The 21,826-nt window shown below is 43.3% G+C and overlaps 1 protein-coding gene across 1 annotated transcript in view; it reads right to left on the bottom strand.

Annotated features, from left to right (window-relative positions):
• The window catches only part of LOC106601254 (protein TANC2-like), a 149,275-nt gene that overhangs the window by 30,433 nt on the left and 97,016 nt on the right, over positions 1–21,826 (bottom strand). The window contains 1 exon segment of the mRNA XM_045715128.1: positions 20,047–20,229. Coding sequence (XP_045571084.1) covers positions 20,047–20,229 — 183 coding nt within the window.

The following is a 21,826-nucleotide window of genomic DNA, read 5'->3' as shown; positions in this document are numbered from 1 at the left end:
TCTCACCCTGCTGAAGGAGTACAATAATGCAGATGGTCGTCATGGCAACTATCGCGAGGGAGTCTCTCTCTTTCTTTCCATCTCTCTCTCCATCTCTAGCCCTTTCGCACAGGCTCTCAAGACCTCTTTCTTTGTCTTTCTTCCACTGGTGGACTATAATTACTGCTGGATTCCACCACTGACACCATTATGACAGTAAATCTCTACAAGGCACATGGCTGGAAAATGTTGTTCATCAAACATGTCTGTTCAGACGTTTCTCAAGCAGTACAGCCGCTAACGATGACATTCTTTATAACTGAATAGCGTTGGATCCTTACTAGGATGGACACTTAATGTCCCCCCTAGAACAGAAGAGACACACACATGAACACACATCTATACTAGAGTGAGCTGTTAACCCCTCCTGGAGAGAGATGTAGACAGTGGCCATTAAATAGGTCAGACTGGCTGCAGGGGGCTGGAGACTGACGGGGGTTAGAGGTGGGGGGTAATTTCAGCAACAGGAATTTTAACAGGAGAGCAGGATGGCTTTATGACCAACAGGTTATCCCTGTTTGAATGACCCCTGTTGAATTCATCTGCCAAGAAAAACACAGTTACAGTGGTCCCGAGAACACACTGCAGACTGGAACTAGCTTGTTCTGGGCAGTTTAGGCCAAGCTTGGGTCACTGCAGGTGCATTTTCAGACAGAACCCATCCTCGTGAGCTTCCCAACAATGTGCTAACTAGTGACTGGCCATGTCTGTAGTAGGGGGAGTTGGACAGCGGAGGGTCACAACAGCTAAATGAACTATGTTCTGTTGGTCTGCCATGACGCCCACCTTTTCCTCACTAGTTAATCCAAACAATAACAGCGGTAGCGTCTCCTCAGCTCAGATGTTAGTCATTCCACTCTGGGATACAAGACCCATGGCGACCCCTCGTAAACATCCCAAAGTACCTTGGTCTCCGCCTCCTCCATCTCCCAGCAAGCTCTACTCTAACCAAGCGTGGTTCCCGTAAGAGACATCGTTAATTATTTGTTTGTGTTTACGGCAGAAAACAAAAATAACATCAGTTAGGTTGAGGAAACCTCATGCCTTCTCTCAGCAGCTGTAATGCGCATGGGTATCAAAACAGGAGAGGTGATAGCATTGGCTAAGTGGTTTTTGAGTGACGGCATATTAACCAATGACTGATTTGATAGCATAGCTGGCAGAGGTGGTCAGGCTTCAACCCCAACATTTGAATGGCAAAGCCCTTGGAAAGTAGACCCCTCCTTCCAAGGCCAGTAGTGACAAAGCCTTTTGAAACAGCATGTGAAAAAAGCTTACGTTGCACTGAAATAGAATGCCCCACCATACAGCAGCGCATTTAATAGCTACAGACGCTGAGAACCCTTAATCTAATCATTTTATTATCATTCCAATGGCACTGACACATTGTTCCCAACTCCTCTGGAGTAGGTTTCCAATGCTTAGAAATCATTACTGTACTTCTACAAATCACAACTATCTTATAACGCACCTGAAGAAATGTTTTTTTTTGTATTGAAAATAAAATGCCATCATAGGCAGCAGTTTGAGTGGCAGGTCATCTTAACAACAACACATACTGAACTTGTTGGCAGGTCACCCTTTTTTTGGATTACAATTTTGGTGGAGAGTCGGAGTTGGATCTTTTATTTTTAAGACAGACAGACGCAGACAGAGAGAGAAAGACATAGACCTATAGGGGAGGTAAGATCACAATGCCCGTAAGCGCTATGCTCCGAAAGTACTTGTCCGAAAATAAGTCAGCAAGCTGGTTTGAGTTAGTGGAGCTGCACAGAGTGGAGTGGCTTCAGAGGTTCTGGGGGTGGGTGGTGGTGGTGGAAGAGAGGCAAGGCTGGGCGATGAATGAGATGGGTCTATCTGTATGGAGATCCAGGAATAAATACCCTCAACATATGCTGGAGACAGTATTAAAAACAGTTGTGGAGACAGTAACTTGAGCAATTAAACAACTAAATGCTGCACTCCCGTGCCAGCAAGAGTTAACAAAACACCTATCATTTGTTTACAGTGTTACAGTTAAACTGTGTACTCAATATCTCACAAATGAACTGAAATTACATAAAACCTCAGTTCAATACAATATTCTTCCTTCTCTAGAGACACTATCCGAATTTACACCCCTCTTTCTTTTGCTCATCGAACACCATTTATGCTGTGATCTCCCTCCATTTGTGTCTCCACATCTCCAACTAAATCTCCCTTAATCGAGACGGATGACACCTCAGCCATGCCTCTGGCCCATCTCCATCTCTCTTCGTGACACACACTCCACACAGAGGTTTTCCAATGGATCAAATGTAATGAGCTGACAGAGGTGATAATGGAGGTCAAATATGTATCATTATCACAGGGTTTATTACAGACAGATGCCATGCCTCCTCATCATCCACAGCCTCCTGTCTCTCACTGATACCTTGCTCTGGTGAGGGGAGGAACGAGGCCTATGAACTACAGTACACAGTGAGAGGTTATTAGTCAAACGTGCTGTCAATCATTGAGTATTACTATGGATCGTCTAATGGAGTCAGGTGGGGATAGAGAGAAAGAAGAGCTTTGAATGAGCTGCGATGGACAATGAGACAGCGATTGTCCGCATTCAATAACTCTCCCCACCTCTTCTCCATTCTCTACTTCTTCCCTCTATTCTCACCTCCTCCTTCTCCATCCATTTCTTGTCCATCACTTCCTCCAGTGTGGCCTGTCTCAATGCGAGGCAGCTCTGAGGTCTGCCCATGGGACAAACAGCAGATATCCGACAACAATCTCCGGAGTAACGAGGAGGCATGACCGACTCCTGTTGCCATAGCGTCACCTCCACAACCCTGTTCCCGGCGCCGCCGCAAACACCTTTGTCGCGAACACCTCACCCCTGTGCGGACACACGTCTTCCTCATTGATGCGGAGCAATCCATGATAGGTAAGAGTGTTGTACCCCCACAATGAGCGCAAAAGCAGCCCTTGCTAAAATGGGTCTGTATAGTTCCAGTAGTCTGATGTAAAATGAGCTGGTCTGCTTTGTCCTGGTTCTTTTTTCCTACATTGGAGCTGGGACGGTGGAGGGGGGAGGCGAGGCCTGCGCTGGCGGTTTGGTTGTTCTGTAAGTCTTCAGAGAATACCACTGGCTGAGACTTCAACAGAAACCATAAGGAGTCTGAAAGGGTTGGAGTCCAAACACCACAGAGCAAGGGAAGAAAGGAGGGAGAGAGAGAGGGAGGGGGGCCAGCGAGAAACCACCAAACTCATTCAGCGACCTCAGCATTGCTCTCTGCCTTTCTTTATGAAAAAGTGCTGTTAAAGTTGGGAGAAACGTCACACACACACACACACACACACACAAGGTCCTGACTGACAGAAGGGGTCAGGCTTACCGGAACAGTGCATATCCAGGTCAGTATTCTTGGCACAGGGAGAAGACCCCCCCTCCAAAAATGGTCCCACAAGCACACACATACATTCACAGAGAAAGAAAGACAGACAGAAAAAGGGCAGGGAGCCACAGAGAGGAGGAGAGAGGGAACCATTAACCAGACAGAGAAAGAGAGAGAGGGCTGGCTTGTGAAGAGGAGGACCAGAGCACAGATGGTAATGCTTATGGGAAGTGTGTCAACTCAGGCTGTGTAGGGGGGAGGGTATAGTTACTCTGTTGTTGGGTCACGGGGACGGTCAAACGAGGGGCCCAGGGTCATCACCCCTTTGACCTTGCCTCCCCGAGAGCCATCGGCAGCGGACAAGGGGGTGTCGGAGTCAGGGTGGGTCATGTGTCACTGCTTTTAAGAGACGGCCAATCTGTCATACCTGCATGTCTGGTAGGGTCAGTGGATGGCCTTGTCTTGTTTATGCAACAAGATACCATACCTGCTGTTTGTTAGCTTTACCAAGACATCTACATCCAGCCACAACAGCTGCACTTACAGTCAGCACTGGGTGTCATCTGATTTTGCGTGTATAAGTTAACACACAACACATAAATATGGTAACTATAAAATGTTGTTGCAACAAGCCTAGAGACAACTCTTGAAAACAAGTATAAAATTAGTAGGAACAGACACGGAATTCAAACAAAAATAGGTTGTTTCTCCGCCCCGGGGTGGGGAATACAAAGGGAGTAATTAGGAAACATGAAACTCATAAAGTGAAAAGTTTAAGACATATGTTGGTGGCAATTCAAGCATGCATTCCATTAATTGTGCTTTGAAAAACAAAAGAAACCAACTAAATCACATCTGTCTCTTTGACATGTGAAAAGAAAGGGGAATGCCCACAAACTGTTAAGAATAGATGCTCCCTGAGTTTTAAAGTAGCAGTATTCTGACCACAGCAGGTTTTCGTCCGGCTTTCACAATGTGAGAACAGTGGGAATATTTATAGATTGGACAAGTGATTACAAAGTCAGTCCTTCCACAGTTTGTTTCTTGACAAGCAGATGTGAAGACTATGTGAGTTCACCATGCAGCTTTTGGAGATGCCAGCCAGTGCACCAAATCTTGGCCTACTATGTGGAGCTGGAGAGAGTTGACAGACTTATAAGAGAATCACACTCTGGGCTGTGGGGAAGCGGTTTCAGACGAGTGTGTCATTCGGAGCGAGAGCCATGACAAACACAGCATCCTAAGAAAATGTTTAAATTAATGAGGGAAAAAAATAGACAGGAATATCAGCTAATGGTCAAAGCCCGCTCTCCTTTAAGCTTCCAGTGGGCAACAGTTAGGAGGAGACGTCATCATCCTCTCCAGAATGATACTACAAGACAAAAGTATTCCAGCTGTGCTATTGCAGTCCTTTCTTCTCTCTCTTTTTAAAGTAACTGTCCAGCTTTTCCAGATTTCTATGAACTATGACCTATAATAATGAATTACAATGAGTGAAATAGTTTTCCTTCCTAAATGTTTTAATTAAGTTTGTTAAAAATCTGCTTTTCTGTGTTGGAAGGGTGTGGGTGTACCCCAACAACAGAACGGTGTGGTCATAAAAAATATTAATGCGAGTAGACCGCCGATTGGCCAGCTAATCCTCCTCTATGAGGAAATAGTGAGCATTTTTTGAAACAGTCTGTTCGAGATACAAGTTTGAGGTGGGGTTTTTCTAATGTTTTTTTTTTTTCCTTTGGCCACAAATATGAGTATAGGATGAGTTAACAACATTATTTGGGTATATAGTGCATTTGGAAAATATTCAGATCCCTTGACTTTTTCTCCCCACAATTACATTACAGCCTTATTCTAAAATGGATAAAATAAATGTTTCCCTCATCAATCTTCACACAATTCCCCATAATGGCAAAGCAAAGACAGATTTTTTTTGCAAATGTATTAAAAATTTAAAACAGAAATACCTTATTTACATAAGTATTCAGACCCTTGGCTATGAGACTCGAATTGATCTCAGGTGCATCCTGTTTCCATTGATCATCCTTGAGATGTTTCTACAACTTGGAGTCCACCTGTGGTAAATTCAATTGATTGGACATGATTTGGAAAGGCCCTGCCAAGCCGCACTGCTTCTTGACACACTGCTCACTTAAACTGGAAGGCAGCCGCACAAACGTGTCAGGGAAACACCGTACAACTGGCGATCAAAGTCAGCATGCATGCGCCCGGCCCATCACAGGAGTCGCTAGCATGAATACCTGGGATAGGATAAAGTAATCCTCCTAAACCCCCCCAAAAAAAAGATATAGATGTACTATTGTAAAGTGGTTGTTCCACTGGATATCATAAGGTGAATGCACCAATTTGTAAGTCGCTCTGGATAAGAGTGTCTGCTAAATGACGTAAATGTAAATGTTAATGTAAATGTAGAGCGCAATGGGAGAAGGACATCCTGGCCGGCCAAATCCTCCCCTACCCCAGACAACTCTGAGCCAATTGTGCGCCGCCTCATGAGTCTCCTAGTCGCGGCCGACTGTGACACAGCCCGGGATCGAACCTGTGCCTGTAGTAACGCCTCTAGCACTGCGATGCAGTGCCTTAGACCGCTGCGTCATTCACGAGGTTCCGAATGCACTGTAAGTTAACAGAATATTAAAAAGTGAGATTTTCACTGGACAATTAATTGAAGACATGTAGATGGTATGAATCCCTGAAAAGTGACAGCGGAGTTGATCAGTGAACTCTCTGGAGTTTGACTGGAGATCTGCTCTTGGGTATACAACATTTCTCAAACCGTCTGTCTGCTGGGACGAGCTGTCATTCGTTACATGGGAGAACACCGCAATATGGTTTACCCCTCCCCGGGCGGGACTTCAAAGTGTTCGGAGCTCATATACTTCCATCATCCTTAGGCCAGAAAAAAGACAGTGAAATCTGGCATGAGAGCTACAGTAGTTGTCTGGGCAAGAGTAGCCACACTCCTCAAAAGCTAACAAAGAACTATGTGCTGTTTCAAGGTCCCTTGCTTGAGTTTAGCTGGAGTTCAACTCCTTCCAGGGGTTTAAGGGGAGGTTCTGTGAGGTAAAAGTTGCCAGAAAACTGATTGCAGCTTGAAGACAACATAGTCCTGTCATGTAAAAACACTGCTCTTGGAGTGGGTGAGACAATTCTCCTCAGGATCCACTAAAAAGTGATACCGACCTCGCTTTTGAACCAACCAATGTGTTTACTGAGAGGACTGTGTAAAGGGTTACTTGTTTTCCAAGGAAGTGTCATTCTAGGAGTAAAATCGTTCCTCAGGTTAGAACAGTATGGAGATGTCTTCCTGGTGGATTGGCATATGCCTCCATGCTCCACTCTAACCAACACATTTCAAGGAGACAAATCCGGTCTGTCATCTTTGCTCTCTCCTAGCTTCAAGGTCTGGCAACGACATGTGAGAAATCTGTTTAATACTCCCAAGATAACATATTTAGTGTCTATTCTCTGCAATAGCACTACCTCATTATGGCTGAAGAACTGAACAATCAGATCTGAATGCCAGATGTTGCATTTCTATTTATAATGGTGAGATATTTAGAGACAGAGAATTGGGTTAAGAACCACTTTCTGGCATGCAACAACTTACATAAGCCCGTCGAACAGCGAATACACTGAACCAGTAAACACTGGGTCGCATCACAGGCACTACTACAAAAACCACTGCTAACGATGCTACGTCCTTGTTCTCTCCTGGCTATTCCTCATTGGATGGAGATGCTAACTCTGCCCGCCAGCTGTCAAGCCCAGAGAGAACCTCCCCATCGCACCAGAACGCCAAAGGACACACCTTCCATTAAAGCTTATGCTTACCGGAAGCCAATGAGAGAAAAGGAGGAGTGTGTAGGTTAGCGGATGGGGGCAATACGAAGGGAATTAATAAGATGGTGTAAGTGCATCATGGGCGTAGAAAATCCCTTCAGGGACAGATGTGACATTTCTCTGCGGCAGCACTTTCTAAGAAGAGAAGGGGCTTTACAATACCCTCCTCTACAGGGGCTAGGCTGTCACTATGATGGATTCATAAATCCTGCTTAACGAGATTACAGAGTAAGAAAATATGTTTGTGAGCGAGCGGTCTGCACAGCACGTACAGGTCGGCCGAGAAGCGGGTCACGTGTGCAATCGTGCGTGTGCAGCACTCGTTTGTGTGTGAGAGTAGGATATTCCTTATTTGTGACTTCTATAGTCAAGACATAGTTGAGATGGATTAAAAAGCCAGTGTCTCTGAATAAATGTCAGCATAAGTACATGTAGCCCAGCACATACTTTATCATATGTCGTGCATCTCTTCAATATAGCTGGAAGAGCGTGGGTTGAATCCATAATACACCCTAGGAGTAAGAGTCTTGTCTTGATCATTCATTAACAGGAGCTGGTGGGGTTGAATAGATTGCACAATTAGAACCTGCCATCTGCACTGGGCTACAGGATCAAATTAGCCACGAGACATGTTGAACGCCAAACCCAATGTCTTGAATCCTAAGAAACAACACCATGACAAAAACAAAGCATTTCATAAAAGCAGACGTGATGCTACTGTACCGCAAAAGCAACTCCACTTCTTTGATCTAGCATTGCTCATTCACAACGGCAGATGAAAAAAATGTAATGTCAGTGGTGGCCAGCAAATCCATCACAATCCCATCTACACACCTCCGCTGTCACACACTGACCCATCATCTCCGAGAGGCCTGGGATGTGAGCCGCGGTAACACACGCCCCACATTCCATTACTGAGCCATTAGAGGGCGAATTGTCACACGTGAGGTGGCTACGAGGTGAAGCCTCCTGCATTGGGTCATCCATCAGCCTAGTTGACTGAGGGTCACCGCTATATTGTGTACAGGGGCGGAAATCCCGGGGGGGACACGACCCCCCCATCCTGGGAAAAATATGATTTGTCCCCCCCAATATATCACTGAAACATAACTATGTAATTTAAATAATATTAATAATACGCAATGAAAGCAATTGTGCTGATTATAGACACTTAATAGCGCGTTTTTAAGTTTCAAAAGATTGCGACCCCCCCGCCCTTTGCCTCACAATGGTTTGATCCACTGCCAGTTCCTTAGCTTGCTAGGTAACTGCCGTGAGGTTCATCCAGTCAATCGCGCACACACACACTAGCTGAATATGCAGAGCTAGCGCACAAATATTAACTATTAAGCTAGCTAGTACCTATTCAATTTATGTGGCGTCGTCAAAGATGGAATCAGCATGCAGATGATGTAAGTTAGTGCTTCAAAGTCCCTGTGATAAGGTTAGCGATAAACTGAAGTCCAAACTGAACAGAACTACACTCTCTTCTACCATTGTCTTAAATATATTTAATGGTCTCGTTGCAAAAGCTAAATTGTCGCAAGGGAACTTTTATTTCTTTATTTTATTTCACCTTTATTTAACCCGGGTAGCAAAGATTATAGCAAACACCACTGAAACTGAATTGGTGCTCGCTAGCTTTGCAAATTCAGCTATTGTTGGAAGCCAGCCAATATGAAACAAACTATTAAAATTACAAAAGGTTGCAGCATATGTTGTGTAAATGGTGAACTCATACAGCTGTCAACTCTTGTCATTTTAATCCGTTTCACATTTGCTAGCTACCTTTTAGATCGAAGCCCATATAGAATGATTGAAGATGATAGAAGCCCATCTCCTACTGTAAATAACCTACACACTGTGTGTGTAGCCAGCCAGCCAGCCAGGTAGAAAAATGGCAGAAAAATAAAAGACAGACATCAGAGTATTTTTCAGTACACCAAAACGCAAAGTAAGAACCCTAGTAGCCTAATATCTCAAAGACTAGTTGATAAAATGTTCATAAGAAAGAAATTAAATTCTAATGGAAATGTTTCACAATGATGTCATTAGGCAGAGCAGGCAACAGATGGCACACAGACAGCAGAGTTGGGGACAGATATGCAGGGACAGACTGGCAGAGACAGGGAGTCTCAGGTAAGTTTGTTGAGTCTTTGTTTGGCAACATTATGAAAGGTTCTCAATTTTTTTTACTTGTAAAATAGGAACATAATTGGAAAATGCCATGGATACCCCTACTCTCAACTTAAACTGGTGACTGAACTAAGATTTGTTAAAGGCAATGGTATTGCTGTTGTGATTAGTTGTGTAGTTTTGGGTACCGGTAGTTAGGAGTACGGCAAACACCTTATTTCTTTGGTTCCTCAATATACATTTACCATATTACAATGTAGGCTATGTGTTACAGCACTACTTTTGGTGTCCCCCTCAGGAATTGCTCTTGAGAAAATGTAATGTAATTTTCCCCTCCAAAGTGGATATCAGATTTTCGCCCCTGATTGTGTACCGGACTGTGCAACGCCATAATGGCCTCTGTAAATACAGTAGAAACTCGCTCACTAGCATACATGCTACAGTACGAGAGCAGTGCTAACAAGCGAGTAGTCACTAGCGCCTGCTCGGTGATAGATGGCAAGTGCAGACGATTAGTCCAATGCTATTGTTGCGGTTATTATCCAATTAGCTGGCATGCTTAGCCGGGTTGACTTACAAGAGCAATTTTCATCAGCACAAGACATTCAGCGGGAATAGCTCTGGTAGGTCATATTACAAAAACAATAACGATGGCAGGTCATATTGAACAGCCCTGGCTGGTACAATGAGAGTCATCATTTATGGGGTATTGCAGGGCTATGTAAACAGAACACAACGATAACAATAACAAACGGATGCTGTGACAATGACATAGACGCTCACTTAAATAGCAATAATGTTTACAGGAAACAAAGAGGAAGAAAAATTATGGAAAACGGGCCAAACCTATTGACATTTATGATTGGGCATAAATAGCACACTGTATGACTTCAATAGGACTTTAGAGGCCCATTTGTATGGTTTTCTATCTCCAATAGGGTCGCTGGGAAAGCAAGAGTAAATAGTTTCAAGTTTAAATACCAGAATATCTACTGTACTGTGCATTTTACAGATTTAGTTTCTACAGTGAGAAGACTAATTGAACGAGACACTCATCCACCAAAGCAATAAGGTGAAAAATGGAAAACAGGCAATACTCCAGAATATTAAAAAAATGACAGATTAAATTGTGATAAGACCTCAGTTGGGTATGACCTCCACAGTGGCAAAATGACCAACACTAGCTAGGTTTCCATCCAATAGGCGACAGATTTTCATGCAAATATTATAAACTCTGCATAAAAACAATATGCGCATTTTCCCACCAGAGATGTTTCCATCAAATTGACTTGTTGCAGATAAAAGTCTGTGCGTGATGATGTAGTGCACATACAAATAACTTTCGCAGTTAAATTCCCATGTACCCAATAAAAAATACAAGTTAAATGGGGTTTTATTGCATTTTCAACTCTACTGATGTGTTTCCTAAAATGTGTTATATAGCGAATGTTCCCACGTGCGCTCTAGCCAACAGCTTGCACATACAATGCGGGTACAGCCTACAGGATGAGATTATTATGGACTAAAGAGCTTGATTATTTTTATTTGTCAAACGGCAGCCAAGCATCGATGATCATGTCACCAGAATATGATCCCTCAATATTTATTGGAAAGAAGCATCAAGCTCATCACCTTGCACTTTCACCACCCTGTCAAGTTCATCATAATTTAACTCATCTGTAGCCTAATAAACTTCCGAGTCGTAGTGGGAGGACCACAGCATATCATCATGAGAATCCAAGTTTACTTCGATATGATGGTTATTATATAAACATCTGCACATAAAAAGGTGTTTCATCCTCCAATTCTCGCATAATTAACTTTAGATATAAAAAGATCACAGTTTGTCTAGCGTATTTTGTTTTGCCGACATTTGGAAAGTTCACAGAAAAAAATTATTTTCACGACATGTACTTTACTTGCATAAAAAAAGGTTGGACGTAAACCTGCTTCCTGTCTGCATTTTGTTCTGTCTGAGCATTCGACTTTAACAAAAATTACATTTCTTTCTTATCAAACCTCCTTTGGGACAGTCTTCTTTACATTTGACCGTGGACATCTGGTCAGTCCATTGCTGCCAGTAGTATGTGTCACTGTTGATACATCTGAGATGATATTGAGTAGTGGTGGAGATGGTGTAGCGTGATTAGTCTCCCTAACAAGGACTGACTGTTCCTTTACGTGTGTGAAAGAATGACAGCTGCCCGTGTCCCTGAGGGTGCCACTGACTTCCTTCCTCCGCGTGGGTTCTTCTTATGTAAGCGGTTTCCTTGACGACCGATAGGTGCCTCAGAGTGTGTTCAGAGTTGCCATGACCGCCTACACCGGTTCTGATTGGCTTTGGCTTGGCTATAGGATTTCCCAGGGGGATACACCTGTGGGTGGAGGTGGTGGCTTCTCTGAATGTCTATTGGCTACAGTACATTATCTCGCAAAGGCCCAGACACAAGTATGTTTTCTTTAAAACACACAAGTATACACAGTCATCGAGAAATATACATACATAAGACATGCAACAAAATAACATGCAATTATAACATATTCAAATATAAATCACGGCATCTCCTCACACACTACCCTCCAGAGTAAGAGAGAGATAGAACGAGAAGAGAAAAGCAGACTTATTGGAAGGGTTCTCACCATTTAACTAAATCCTTCCCTCAGTAAAAGCTTGAGAAAATAAAACCCAAATTTCTTCCGTTCTGCAAGAATTGTTGACAAACAATCCCAGGAGGGGAGGATAATCAACTTTCCATTCAAACCAATTCTCAGCTCTGAAAAGCGTCTTTCCTCCGCTCTCAAACTGAAGCCTAATTTTTGTCCCTTCACAGATGACGTGTGACGTGGACACAGAGGGAGTGAATGAGAGAGAGGTAGCAGAGTACAGCATGTTTAATGGCAGTCACCTGACAGGGGAGGCGAGGGAGGAAGTGAGGCAGTAGCATCCCTCCAATCACGTCATACCCCCCAGGCTCCCCAGCCGGTGATAGAGGGAAAGGTGGGGGTAGAAAGGAACTCGTCCTCTAAGCATTCCTTTATTTCCAGAGCCTGCTGTCATTAGTGTGGTGGTTAGTGTGGCGGTGGTAAAAGAGTATGTTTGTACAGGGCATGGATAAATGAGGGAGAGACAATCAACAAGTATACAGAGCCTTCTGCAAGTATTTATTCCACATGTTGTTGTGTTACAGCTGGAATTCAAAATTGATTAAATCATTTTTTCTCCCTCAGCCATATACACACAATACCCCATAATGACAAAGTGAAAACATGTTTAGATATTTTTGCAAATTTATTGAAAATGAAATACAGAAATCGAATTTACATAAGTATATACACCCAAGTCAAAATACTTTGGCGGCGATTACAGCTGTGACTCTTTCTGAGTAAGTCTCTAAGAGCTTTGCACACCTGGATTGTATAATATCTGCACATTATTCTTTAAAAAATTCTTCAAGCTCTGTCAAGTTGGTTGTTGATCATCGCTAGACAGCCATTTTCAAGCCGATTTCAAGTCAAAACTGTAACTAGGCCACTCAGGAACATTCAATGTCATCTTGGTAAGCAACTCCAGTGTATATTTGGCCTTGGTGGTTTAGGTTATAGTCCTGCTGAAAGGTGAATTTGTCTCCCAGTCTTTTGGAAAGCAGACTGAGCCAGGTTTTCCTCTAGGATTTTGCCTGTGCTTAGTTCTATTCTGTTTCTTTTTATCATAAAAAACTCCCAAGTCCTTGCCGATGACAAGCATGCCCATAACATGATGCAGCCTCCACCATGCTTGAAAATATGAAGGGTGGTACTCAGTGATGTGTTTGCACCAAACATAAAGTTTTGTATTCAGAACATAAAGTTAATTTCTTTTCCACATTTTTTGAGCGCGCTGTTCCTTCTTTTTCTCCTTGAATGAATACGCCATTGTCCGGTTGGAATATTATCGTAATTTTACGCAAAAAATACCATAAAGATTGATTTTAAACAGCGTTTGACATGCTTCTAAGTCCGGTTATGGAACATTTTGACTTTGTCTCTGAACGTACGAACAAAACGGAGGTATTTGGACATAAATATGGAGTATTTCTAACAAAAACAACATTTCTTGTGGAAGTAGCAGTCCTGGGAGTGCATTCTGATGAAGATCAGCAAAGGTAAGAGAATATTTCTAATACTAATTCTGAGTTTAGGTTGCCCCGAACTTGGCGGGTGTCTGTATAGCTTTCTGTGATGGCGAGCTATGTACTCAGAATATTACAAAATGCGCTTTCTCCGTAAAGCTATTTTAAAATCTGACACAGCGGTTGCATTCAGGAGTAGTCTATCTATAATTCTTTAAATAATTGTTATATATTTTGTCAACGTTTATGATGAGTATTTTTGTAAATTGATGTGCATATTCACCGGACGTTTTGGTGGTAATACATTTTCTGAACATCACGCGCCAATGTAAAATGCTGTTTTTGGATATAAATATGAACTTTATCGAACAAAACATACATGTATTTTGTAACATAATGTCCTAGGAGTGTCATCTGATGAAGATTGTCAAAGGTTAGTGCTGCATTTAGCTCTGTTTTGGGTTTTATTGACACGTCCTTGCTTGGAAAATGGCTGTGTGATTATTTTTGTCGATGTACTCTCCTAACATAATCTAATGTTTTGCTTTCGCTGTAAAGCCTTTTTGAAATCGGACAATGTGGTTACATCAAGGAGAAGCGCATCTTTAAAATGGTGTAAAATAGTTGTATGTTTGAGAAAGTTGAATTATGTCATTTTGTTGTTTTGAATTTGCCGCCCTGATATTTCACTGGCTGTGTCCCGCAGGTGGGACGCTAGCGTCCCACGTAGCCCATAGAAGTTAAAGTACTAAATGTAAGTCCAATAAGGTTCGGTAGAGACATGTGAGGGAGAGAAATGTGTGTATGTGTGTGTGTGTGACTAAGAAGATACCGAGAACAATTAAACTGTGTATGACCTGACCTGGCTAGAACTCTGAGAAACTTACGATAGGACAGGGAGTCCTTTCAAGGTCCCTCTAATCTCGGGGGGATGGAACTACCTACTGTTCGTGTGTATGTATGTGCGTAGGCTATCTACTGTTTGTGTGGAGGTATGTGCATAAGTAGGGAGTGAGTTATAACATGGCATGTCTCTGTATTGTGGACTTCAGAACGTTCTCGTGAATAAACTGTACAAACCTTTTGCATAAGCTGAGTCTTTGCCTAATTATTATTAAACCCAGGGTCTTACAAACCTTGGGGATTGGTCAAAGCTTAATTGATTGTTAGTTATTATCATTGGGATTGAAAATTCTCGTGACATTCACTTTCCTCAAGCACTTAACCTGTTAGGGCTAGTGGGCAGTATTGACACGGCTGGATAAAAAAACATACCCGATTTAATCTGGTTACCACTCCTACCCAGTAACTAGAATATGCATATACTTATTACATATGGATAGAAAACACCATAAATTTTCTAAAACTGTTTGAATGGTGTCTGTGAGTATAACAGAACTCAAATGGCAGGTCAAAACCTGAGAGATTCCTTTACAGGAAGTGGCCTGTCTGACCATTTCTTGAACTTCTTTTCCATCTCTATCATTTACTAAGGATCTCTGCTCTAACGTGACACTTCCCACGTCGTCCATAGGCGCTCAGAGCCCGGGAAAAAACAGAATGTCGTCATTCCAGCCCCAGGCTGAAACACATTATCGCCTTTCTCAAGTGGCCGATCAAGGGACACTGGGCTTAGGCGTGTGACCCGACCGCCCCCGCCTTTGGGATTTTTTCCTCTGTTTGCCGAAAAGGAGATTCCCTGTCGGAATATTATCGCTTTTCTACGAGAAAAATGTCATAAAAATTGATTTTAAACAGCGGTTGACATGCTTCGAAGTACGGTAATGGAATATTTAGAATTTTATTGTCACGAATTGCGCCATGCGCGCGACACTTCTTTACTATTTCGGATAGTGTCTGGAGCATACGAACAAAACGCCGCTATTCGGATATAACGATGGATTATTTTGGACCAAACCAACATTTGTTATTGAAGTAGCAGTCCTGGGTGTGCATTCTGACGAAGACAACAAAAGGTAATCAAACTTTTATAATAGTAAATATGATTATGGTGAGTGCTAAACTTGCCGGGTGTCTAAATAGCGAGCCCGTGATGCCTGGGCTAAGTTACTTAGAATATTGCAAAATGTGCTTTCACCAAAAAGCTATTTTAAAATCGGACATATCGAGTGCATAGAGGAGGTCTGTATCTATAATTCTTAAAATAATTGTTATGCTTTTTGTGAACGTTTATCGTGAGTAATTTAGTAAAATGTTAGCGAATTCCCCGGAAGTTTGCGGGGGGTATGCTAGTTCTGAACGTCACATGCTAATGTAAAAAGCTGGTTTTTGATATAAATATGAACTTGATTGAACAAAACATGCATGTATTGTATAACATAATGTCCTAGGGTTGTCATCTGATGAAGATCATCAAAGGTGAGTGCTGCATTTAGCTGTCTTCTGGGTTTTGGTGACATTATATGCTGGCTTGAAAAATGGGTGTCTGATTATTTCTGGCTTGGTACTCTGCTGACATAATCTAATGTTTTGCTTTCGTTGTAAAGCCTTTTTGAAATCGGACAGTGTGGTTAGATTAACGAGAGTCTTGTCTTTAAATAGCTGTAAAATAGTCATATGTTTGAGAAATTGAAGTAATAGGATTTTTAACGTTTTGAAAATCGCGCCACAGGCTGCCAGTGGCTGTTACGTAGGTGGGACGCTTTAATCAGTCTCATAGCAATAGGTTATCTTTAGGGATTATTCCTAATAGACCACCACTGAGTAGAGAACATTCAAGGCAAAATCCCAATACCATTTTTCCTTAGGTGGATGGCAACAGGAAAATGGGGACAAGAGCATAGCTACATGGGGAGGCTCGCCCCACCTAAATTAGACTAAGGGGAAACACTGCCACGTTCTGGGCACCCAGGCCTGGCAGCTCCCAGGGGAGTAGAATGGCTAGGCTACACGGTGACACCATAGTGAGTGACTGCCACCAACAGTGAGAGCACTCAAGCGGTCTGCGCCACATGCCTACTGACTGGCTGCCAGGCTCATAATTTAATCTCCAGCACTTATTCCGTTCAGACACTGTTGGATTAGCTAACCGGCCGCTCCACTAATGGTGTCCGGGTGAGTAGTTCTCCCTGTCTCCTCATCTCTCTCCACCCACTATCTCTGAATCTTACACTCGCTACATGTCTTTCTTTGTGCTCTCATTTCTCTCTTGAGCTCTTTTAGATACATCCTCTGTGCATCCATCCTTCTTCTCTAACTTGAAGTAATCAAATATGAAGTAAAAATGAGCTTCAGCTTTGTTTTCACCGATTCCAGTCATGTCAGGTGAGTGGTTATAAGATACCTCATGGAAGGGATGTAAGAATCTTTTTTTTTTGTCAAAACAATGTTGTTCTATCTGTGTGTGTCTCTGTGTCAAAACAGAACCACAGACAAAGCTTTTAATTCAAGCAATGGGGTCAACTTCAGGGTTTAAGAGGTCAAAAGCCAATATTCAGTCCCTGGCAGGAGTCATCTTTCCCCGTGTCTGAGCACGCCATATAGCCAACCCTTTTGTTTCCAAGGTGAAAAATGTGTGAATAATGCCTCGAAAACATTTCAGTGTGAGACGGATAGGAAATCCAAATGGCTATCAGGATCCATCCATCTCAGCTGCCTGCTGGTGTCCAGTGAGAGCTGCTCCACTTAAAACCTAATCAGTAATCACTGTTTAATTCCCTCCCTAACAGGCCTGACCCAGGACAAAGACATTAAGAGATTATATTATCTTAAGTCCACCAGAGCATATTGGACACGCATGAGAGAATAAAGCTAGATTTGATATGGACTCATGGGAGGTAGTTTGAGATAATACGCTTTGAGAATATGACTAGGCTGTTTTATGTTTGTCAAACACAGATGGACACAGAAAGCCGTAGACAGATAAACAGACCTTGAAAACAAGGCAAAATGAAACCCCTAACAAAGGCCCAACATCTCAATTTTTTCCTGACCCTTTATCAAGACTCATTGTTCCACTCCAAACTGTTGTTTCTGTTGGGCTTTCCCCCATAAACACTCTCCCTCTTTACAATGACTTGTTTTCAATAATGTTTTGTAAACGTCATGGGGGCTCCCATGTGGCGCAGCAGTCTAAAGCACTGCATCTCAGTGCTAGAGGCGTAACTACAGACCCTGGTTCGATTCCAGGCTGTATCACAACCAGCCGTGATTGTGAGTCCCATTGGGCGGCGCACAATTGACCCAGCGTCGTCCGGGTTAGGGTTTGGCCGGGGTAGGCCGTCATTGTAAATAAGAATTTGTTCTTAACTGATTTGTCGAGTTAAATAAAAAATTAAATAAAATTGTGTGTTGCGTGTAGCCTTTTCCCACTCGTCTGCTAGTGTGAGTGTGTGTGAGAAATGGTTGCTGCCTGCGTCATAACTGATATGAACTGTTGTTTTAGGATTGTTATGGCATGGAAGGCTTTCTCTGCCGACTAATGTATATTTGATTATTTAATAAACATACAGTATGTGACCTGATAGCTCAGTCACAGATATCATTCATTTCATCTGGTATTTATTTGTTCAAGTCGTTTTGTTGTACATATACTATCCTGTATCTATAGGGATTGTTGACGTTTGGAATGTTTTGAAATGGTCTTGTTAGGCTAAACTGAGGACAATGATCCAATGTGCCCTAGCCTTTTGGGTGCCTGCCAATACCTGGTGGATTCAGAGGAAGCGGAACAGGGGGAGAGAAAGAGAGAGCTAGAGAATGTTGAAATTAAAGACATATATACTGTATATTAATATTCAAATCTGTGTCCTGCTCCACTTCCTCCAAATACAGGTCACACCCTTTGACACTCTCGCACATTTGTTTGTGACCTTTATGAGCATGGTGAAACACCCTGACCAGGTGAACAATTAAGAGTGCTTGCAACATTCCCACCACATAATGATTCACCGGCTGTCTCGCCCTCTCTGAGGATGGATGGAAGAGGGAAAATGGAGAGTGATAAAGAAAAAAGGGAAAACCCAGACTAGTACACCCTGGTGGCCTGAACAGAGAACTACACTGTGAGCGCCATCTTATCTTGGTGGAGAAGCTGTATTGAAAATAACTATCCAATTAGAGCCTTTCATCTTCACAAGCCTGTTGTGGTCCTCTCCTGTTTTGATGGCCAGCTTGTGAAATGGTGGCCTGTTGCCATCTATGGGGCAGATTTCAGAGAGACGCCTTGTTATGTTATCTGGGCCAGACACTGTCGAGGAGCGATGTCACAGTCGGCTTACCAGCCTCTTTAACAGCCCACAGCTTCCCGCCGAGATGTAACATTATGCGTTTCCCACAATGCAGCCTGAACTAACCGGAGGTGGGGTAAGTGATGTAGGGTTATGAGGCTAAAAGGGAGATGGAGGATTTGACATGGATAACTTTTGGGCTTCTTGAAAGCCTCTTAACTCTGACATTGCAGGGAGATGAATAATACTGCGGAAAACAAGAACTAACAAGAGCTTCTCATGGAAATCCCTCACTTGAAATACCTGCACATGAAAAACCAACACATTGCTATAATAATAATAGGTACTTTTATAGTGCTTTTCAAGGACCCAATATACCAGTCTCTTTGTCACACACTTTCCCACCTTTCAGTCATATTACGATGCACCCTGCTATCCATAGACAAATACTCCCACGTCACACATTCACATGACATGCCATCAAAAAACATGCCATTCCAATCTCTCTCTCTCTCGCACACACACTTCATTTTCTCATACACACCATCACTTACACACTCCTATCTCTCCTCTACCTCGGAATTACACACAGCCGCTCCCCTATCGCAAACACCCTGGCATTAACCATCCTGGTGGGGGGGGGGGTATGAGTTTACCCCAGTGGAATGGTAAAGCAGTGGGGTGCTCAGCGAGGGGGTGACAGGTCCTCATTCACCCATTGGGCCTTATCTCAGTACCATAATGAGGAGTCAGCAGGGAGGCAAAACCAGCCTTATGAGGACAGGCGTCATACTGTATTGTGGGGACAATTCTCAGATAATATGAAAGTGTTGTGATATAAGCAGAGCAGCCCTCTGTGAATGTAATTGGTTCATCCTCTTTTTCCTAGCCACCGTGCTTCTTTCACATGCTTTGCTTGCTGTTTGGGGTTTTAGGCTGGGTTTCTGTACAGCACTTTGAGATATCAGCTGATGTACGAAGGGCTATATAAATACATTTGATTTGATCTTCAAAAGGGCCGGGAGCCACAGTGTTCTACTTGAATAGGATGAACTGTCCAGAAATGTAATTCAGTTCAGTGTGACATGTCTGATCCTGAGACCCTGAATACAGTTCAAATGGAGTTAGAATCAAGTGGGAGATGTCGTCAGCGTTAAGCAAGCATCTTCGCACCTTCAACACCAAATCTACATGCAGCAGGCACAAAACAAGGCTCCTTGATACTTCTCGCTTTGTCCACACAGTAGTACTGAACTAAGGACAGCAGTAAGTTTGTTTATGCCAAACCTCCCCTAGTGAGTCTACAGACCAAAACTGAACTAGGACCAGTGGTTGAGTAACTACCTGGGAGCCTCTTGGTGGGCTGCAGTCTCATGTTGAGGGCCTGGTGGGAGAGTAGGGGGGAGGAGGGCAGCGAGCGTGACACGCCCTCCATGATACGGATGTGCTGCATGCCCTCGGTCACCGGGAGAGGAGGCCCCCCGTAGTCGCCCTCAAACAGCCCGTCACCCTCTGTGGAGCTGCCACCTGGGAAGGAGAGACAGAGAGGTGTCATATAGTCATGTATACTACATTCCCACACACTGACAGAATTTGTCATTTGACATCAACTACTGTTCACAAGAGACCTAAAACCAACACACTGACATATTACATTATCACCACTCACAATATAGTGCAGACACACACACACACACACATCGCTCGCTGACACATTTCATTAACAGCACACTCAGTATCATCTCCGACCGTGTCAACACCTCCAGTTTTAGACACGGTTGAGGCTGCAGTTTCACCGTACAAGCTGGCAAACCTCTGCAACTGTCATCCTAGTGTTAATGAATGGATCCATTTTGTTTCTCTCTCAGACAAGCACCTGCCTGTTGTCTGGTAGTGAAACAGCAGGCTAATTAGGATAGGGTAGGATAGCACAGCCACTAGGGATGCTGGAATGTCATCTTACCACATATTAAAGTGACATAAAATGTCAGCTGGAACATTCAATAGCTCTGACTGTGCCAGATATCCAAATATAGCAGAAACTGATGATCAATAAAAATGTATCCAATTGATCGAGAATAAAGGCAAAGACTGAATGTGGCATTACTCTATCCTCCCTCTCCTTTCTACAGCACACTAGACGTTTCCCCTGGCAACAGCAGGTAGCCTAGTGGAAAGGTCGCTGGTCGAATCCCCGAGCCGGCAAGGTGGAAAAATCTGCTGTTCTGCCCTTGTGCAAGGCACCGATGACGTGGATTAAGGCAGCTCCTCCCCCGCACCGCTCTGATTCAGAGGGGTTGGGTTAAATGCAGAACACATATTTCGGTTGAAAGCATTCAGTTGCGCAACTGACTAGGTATCCCCCTTTCCCTAATGTGACAGAATTAACATGAACAATGTCAGGAATCACAGTACTCTTCAGTCAAGAAGCACCTGAGTGCCACCATGTCAGGTGACAGGCACCTCAGACAGGGACACAGGCTGATGACACCAGCAGCAGTGTGTCACACTGGCAACCCATGTGACACAGCACAAGGCCACACTAATGAACATGTATTAGTAGACAGGGAGAGGGGATGGTGGGTAGCAAGGTGAAAACAGGCTGTCACAGACAATTCTATACACAGAGGAACAGCAGTTTGATTGGAATACACAGTACAGACACACACACCACGCTTGGATTATGTTTTAGCAATTTGCGTCTGTTGATGTTCTAATTGTGTGTGATGTGACTAAGTGTGTGTTCACCTGTGTGTCTGTGTTCGACTGTGCTACAGCATCAACAACCTGCCACTCCCTTCCCAGCAGCCTTAATGCCTTTCACCTTCTCAATTGATGTCTGGATCTGTGCCTATTGGCTAACTCTAATCTAACCACTTCTACATCACTAGGAGGAGTGGGTATGGTGAGGGGGGCTGAGAAAAAGGGGGTAGGGGAGGTGTTAAGGGGGTGAAATGCCATTCTGGGCGTTTCAATTCACAGCCAATTAAACTGATAATGTTATTACTGTGCTGCTGTAACGAGATATTACAGCAGTATATTACAGCACAACAGGCCTCCCGTTACGTGTCCCCACCTAGCCCTCTGGCCCCTCAGAGACAGTATATCAGTCCCTGTGCCCGAG

Source organism: Salmo salar, chromosome ssa03 (genome assembly GCF_905237065.1).
Source record: "Salmo salar chromosome ssa03, Ssal_v3.1, whole genome shotgun sequence".
Taxonomy (NCBI): Eukaryota; Metazoa; Chordata; class Actinopteri; order Salmoniformes; family Salmonidae; genus Salmo; species Salmo salar.
The sequence above is the reverse complement of the archived record's forward strand: the minus strand, read 5'-3'. Positions and strand labels throughout refer to the sequence as shown.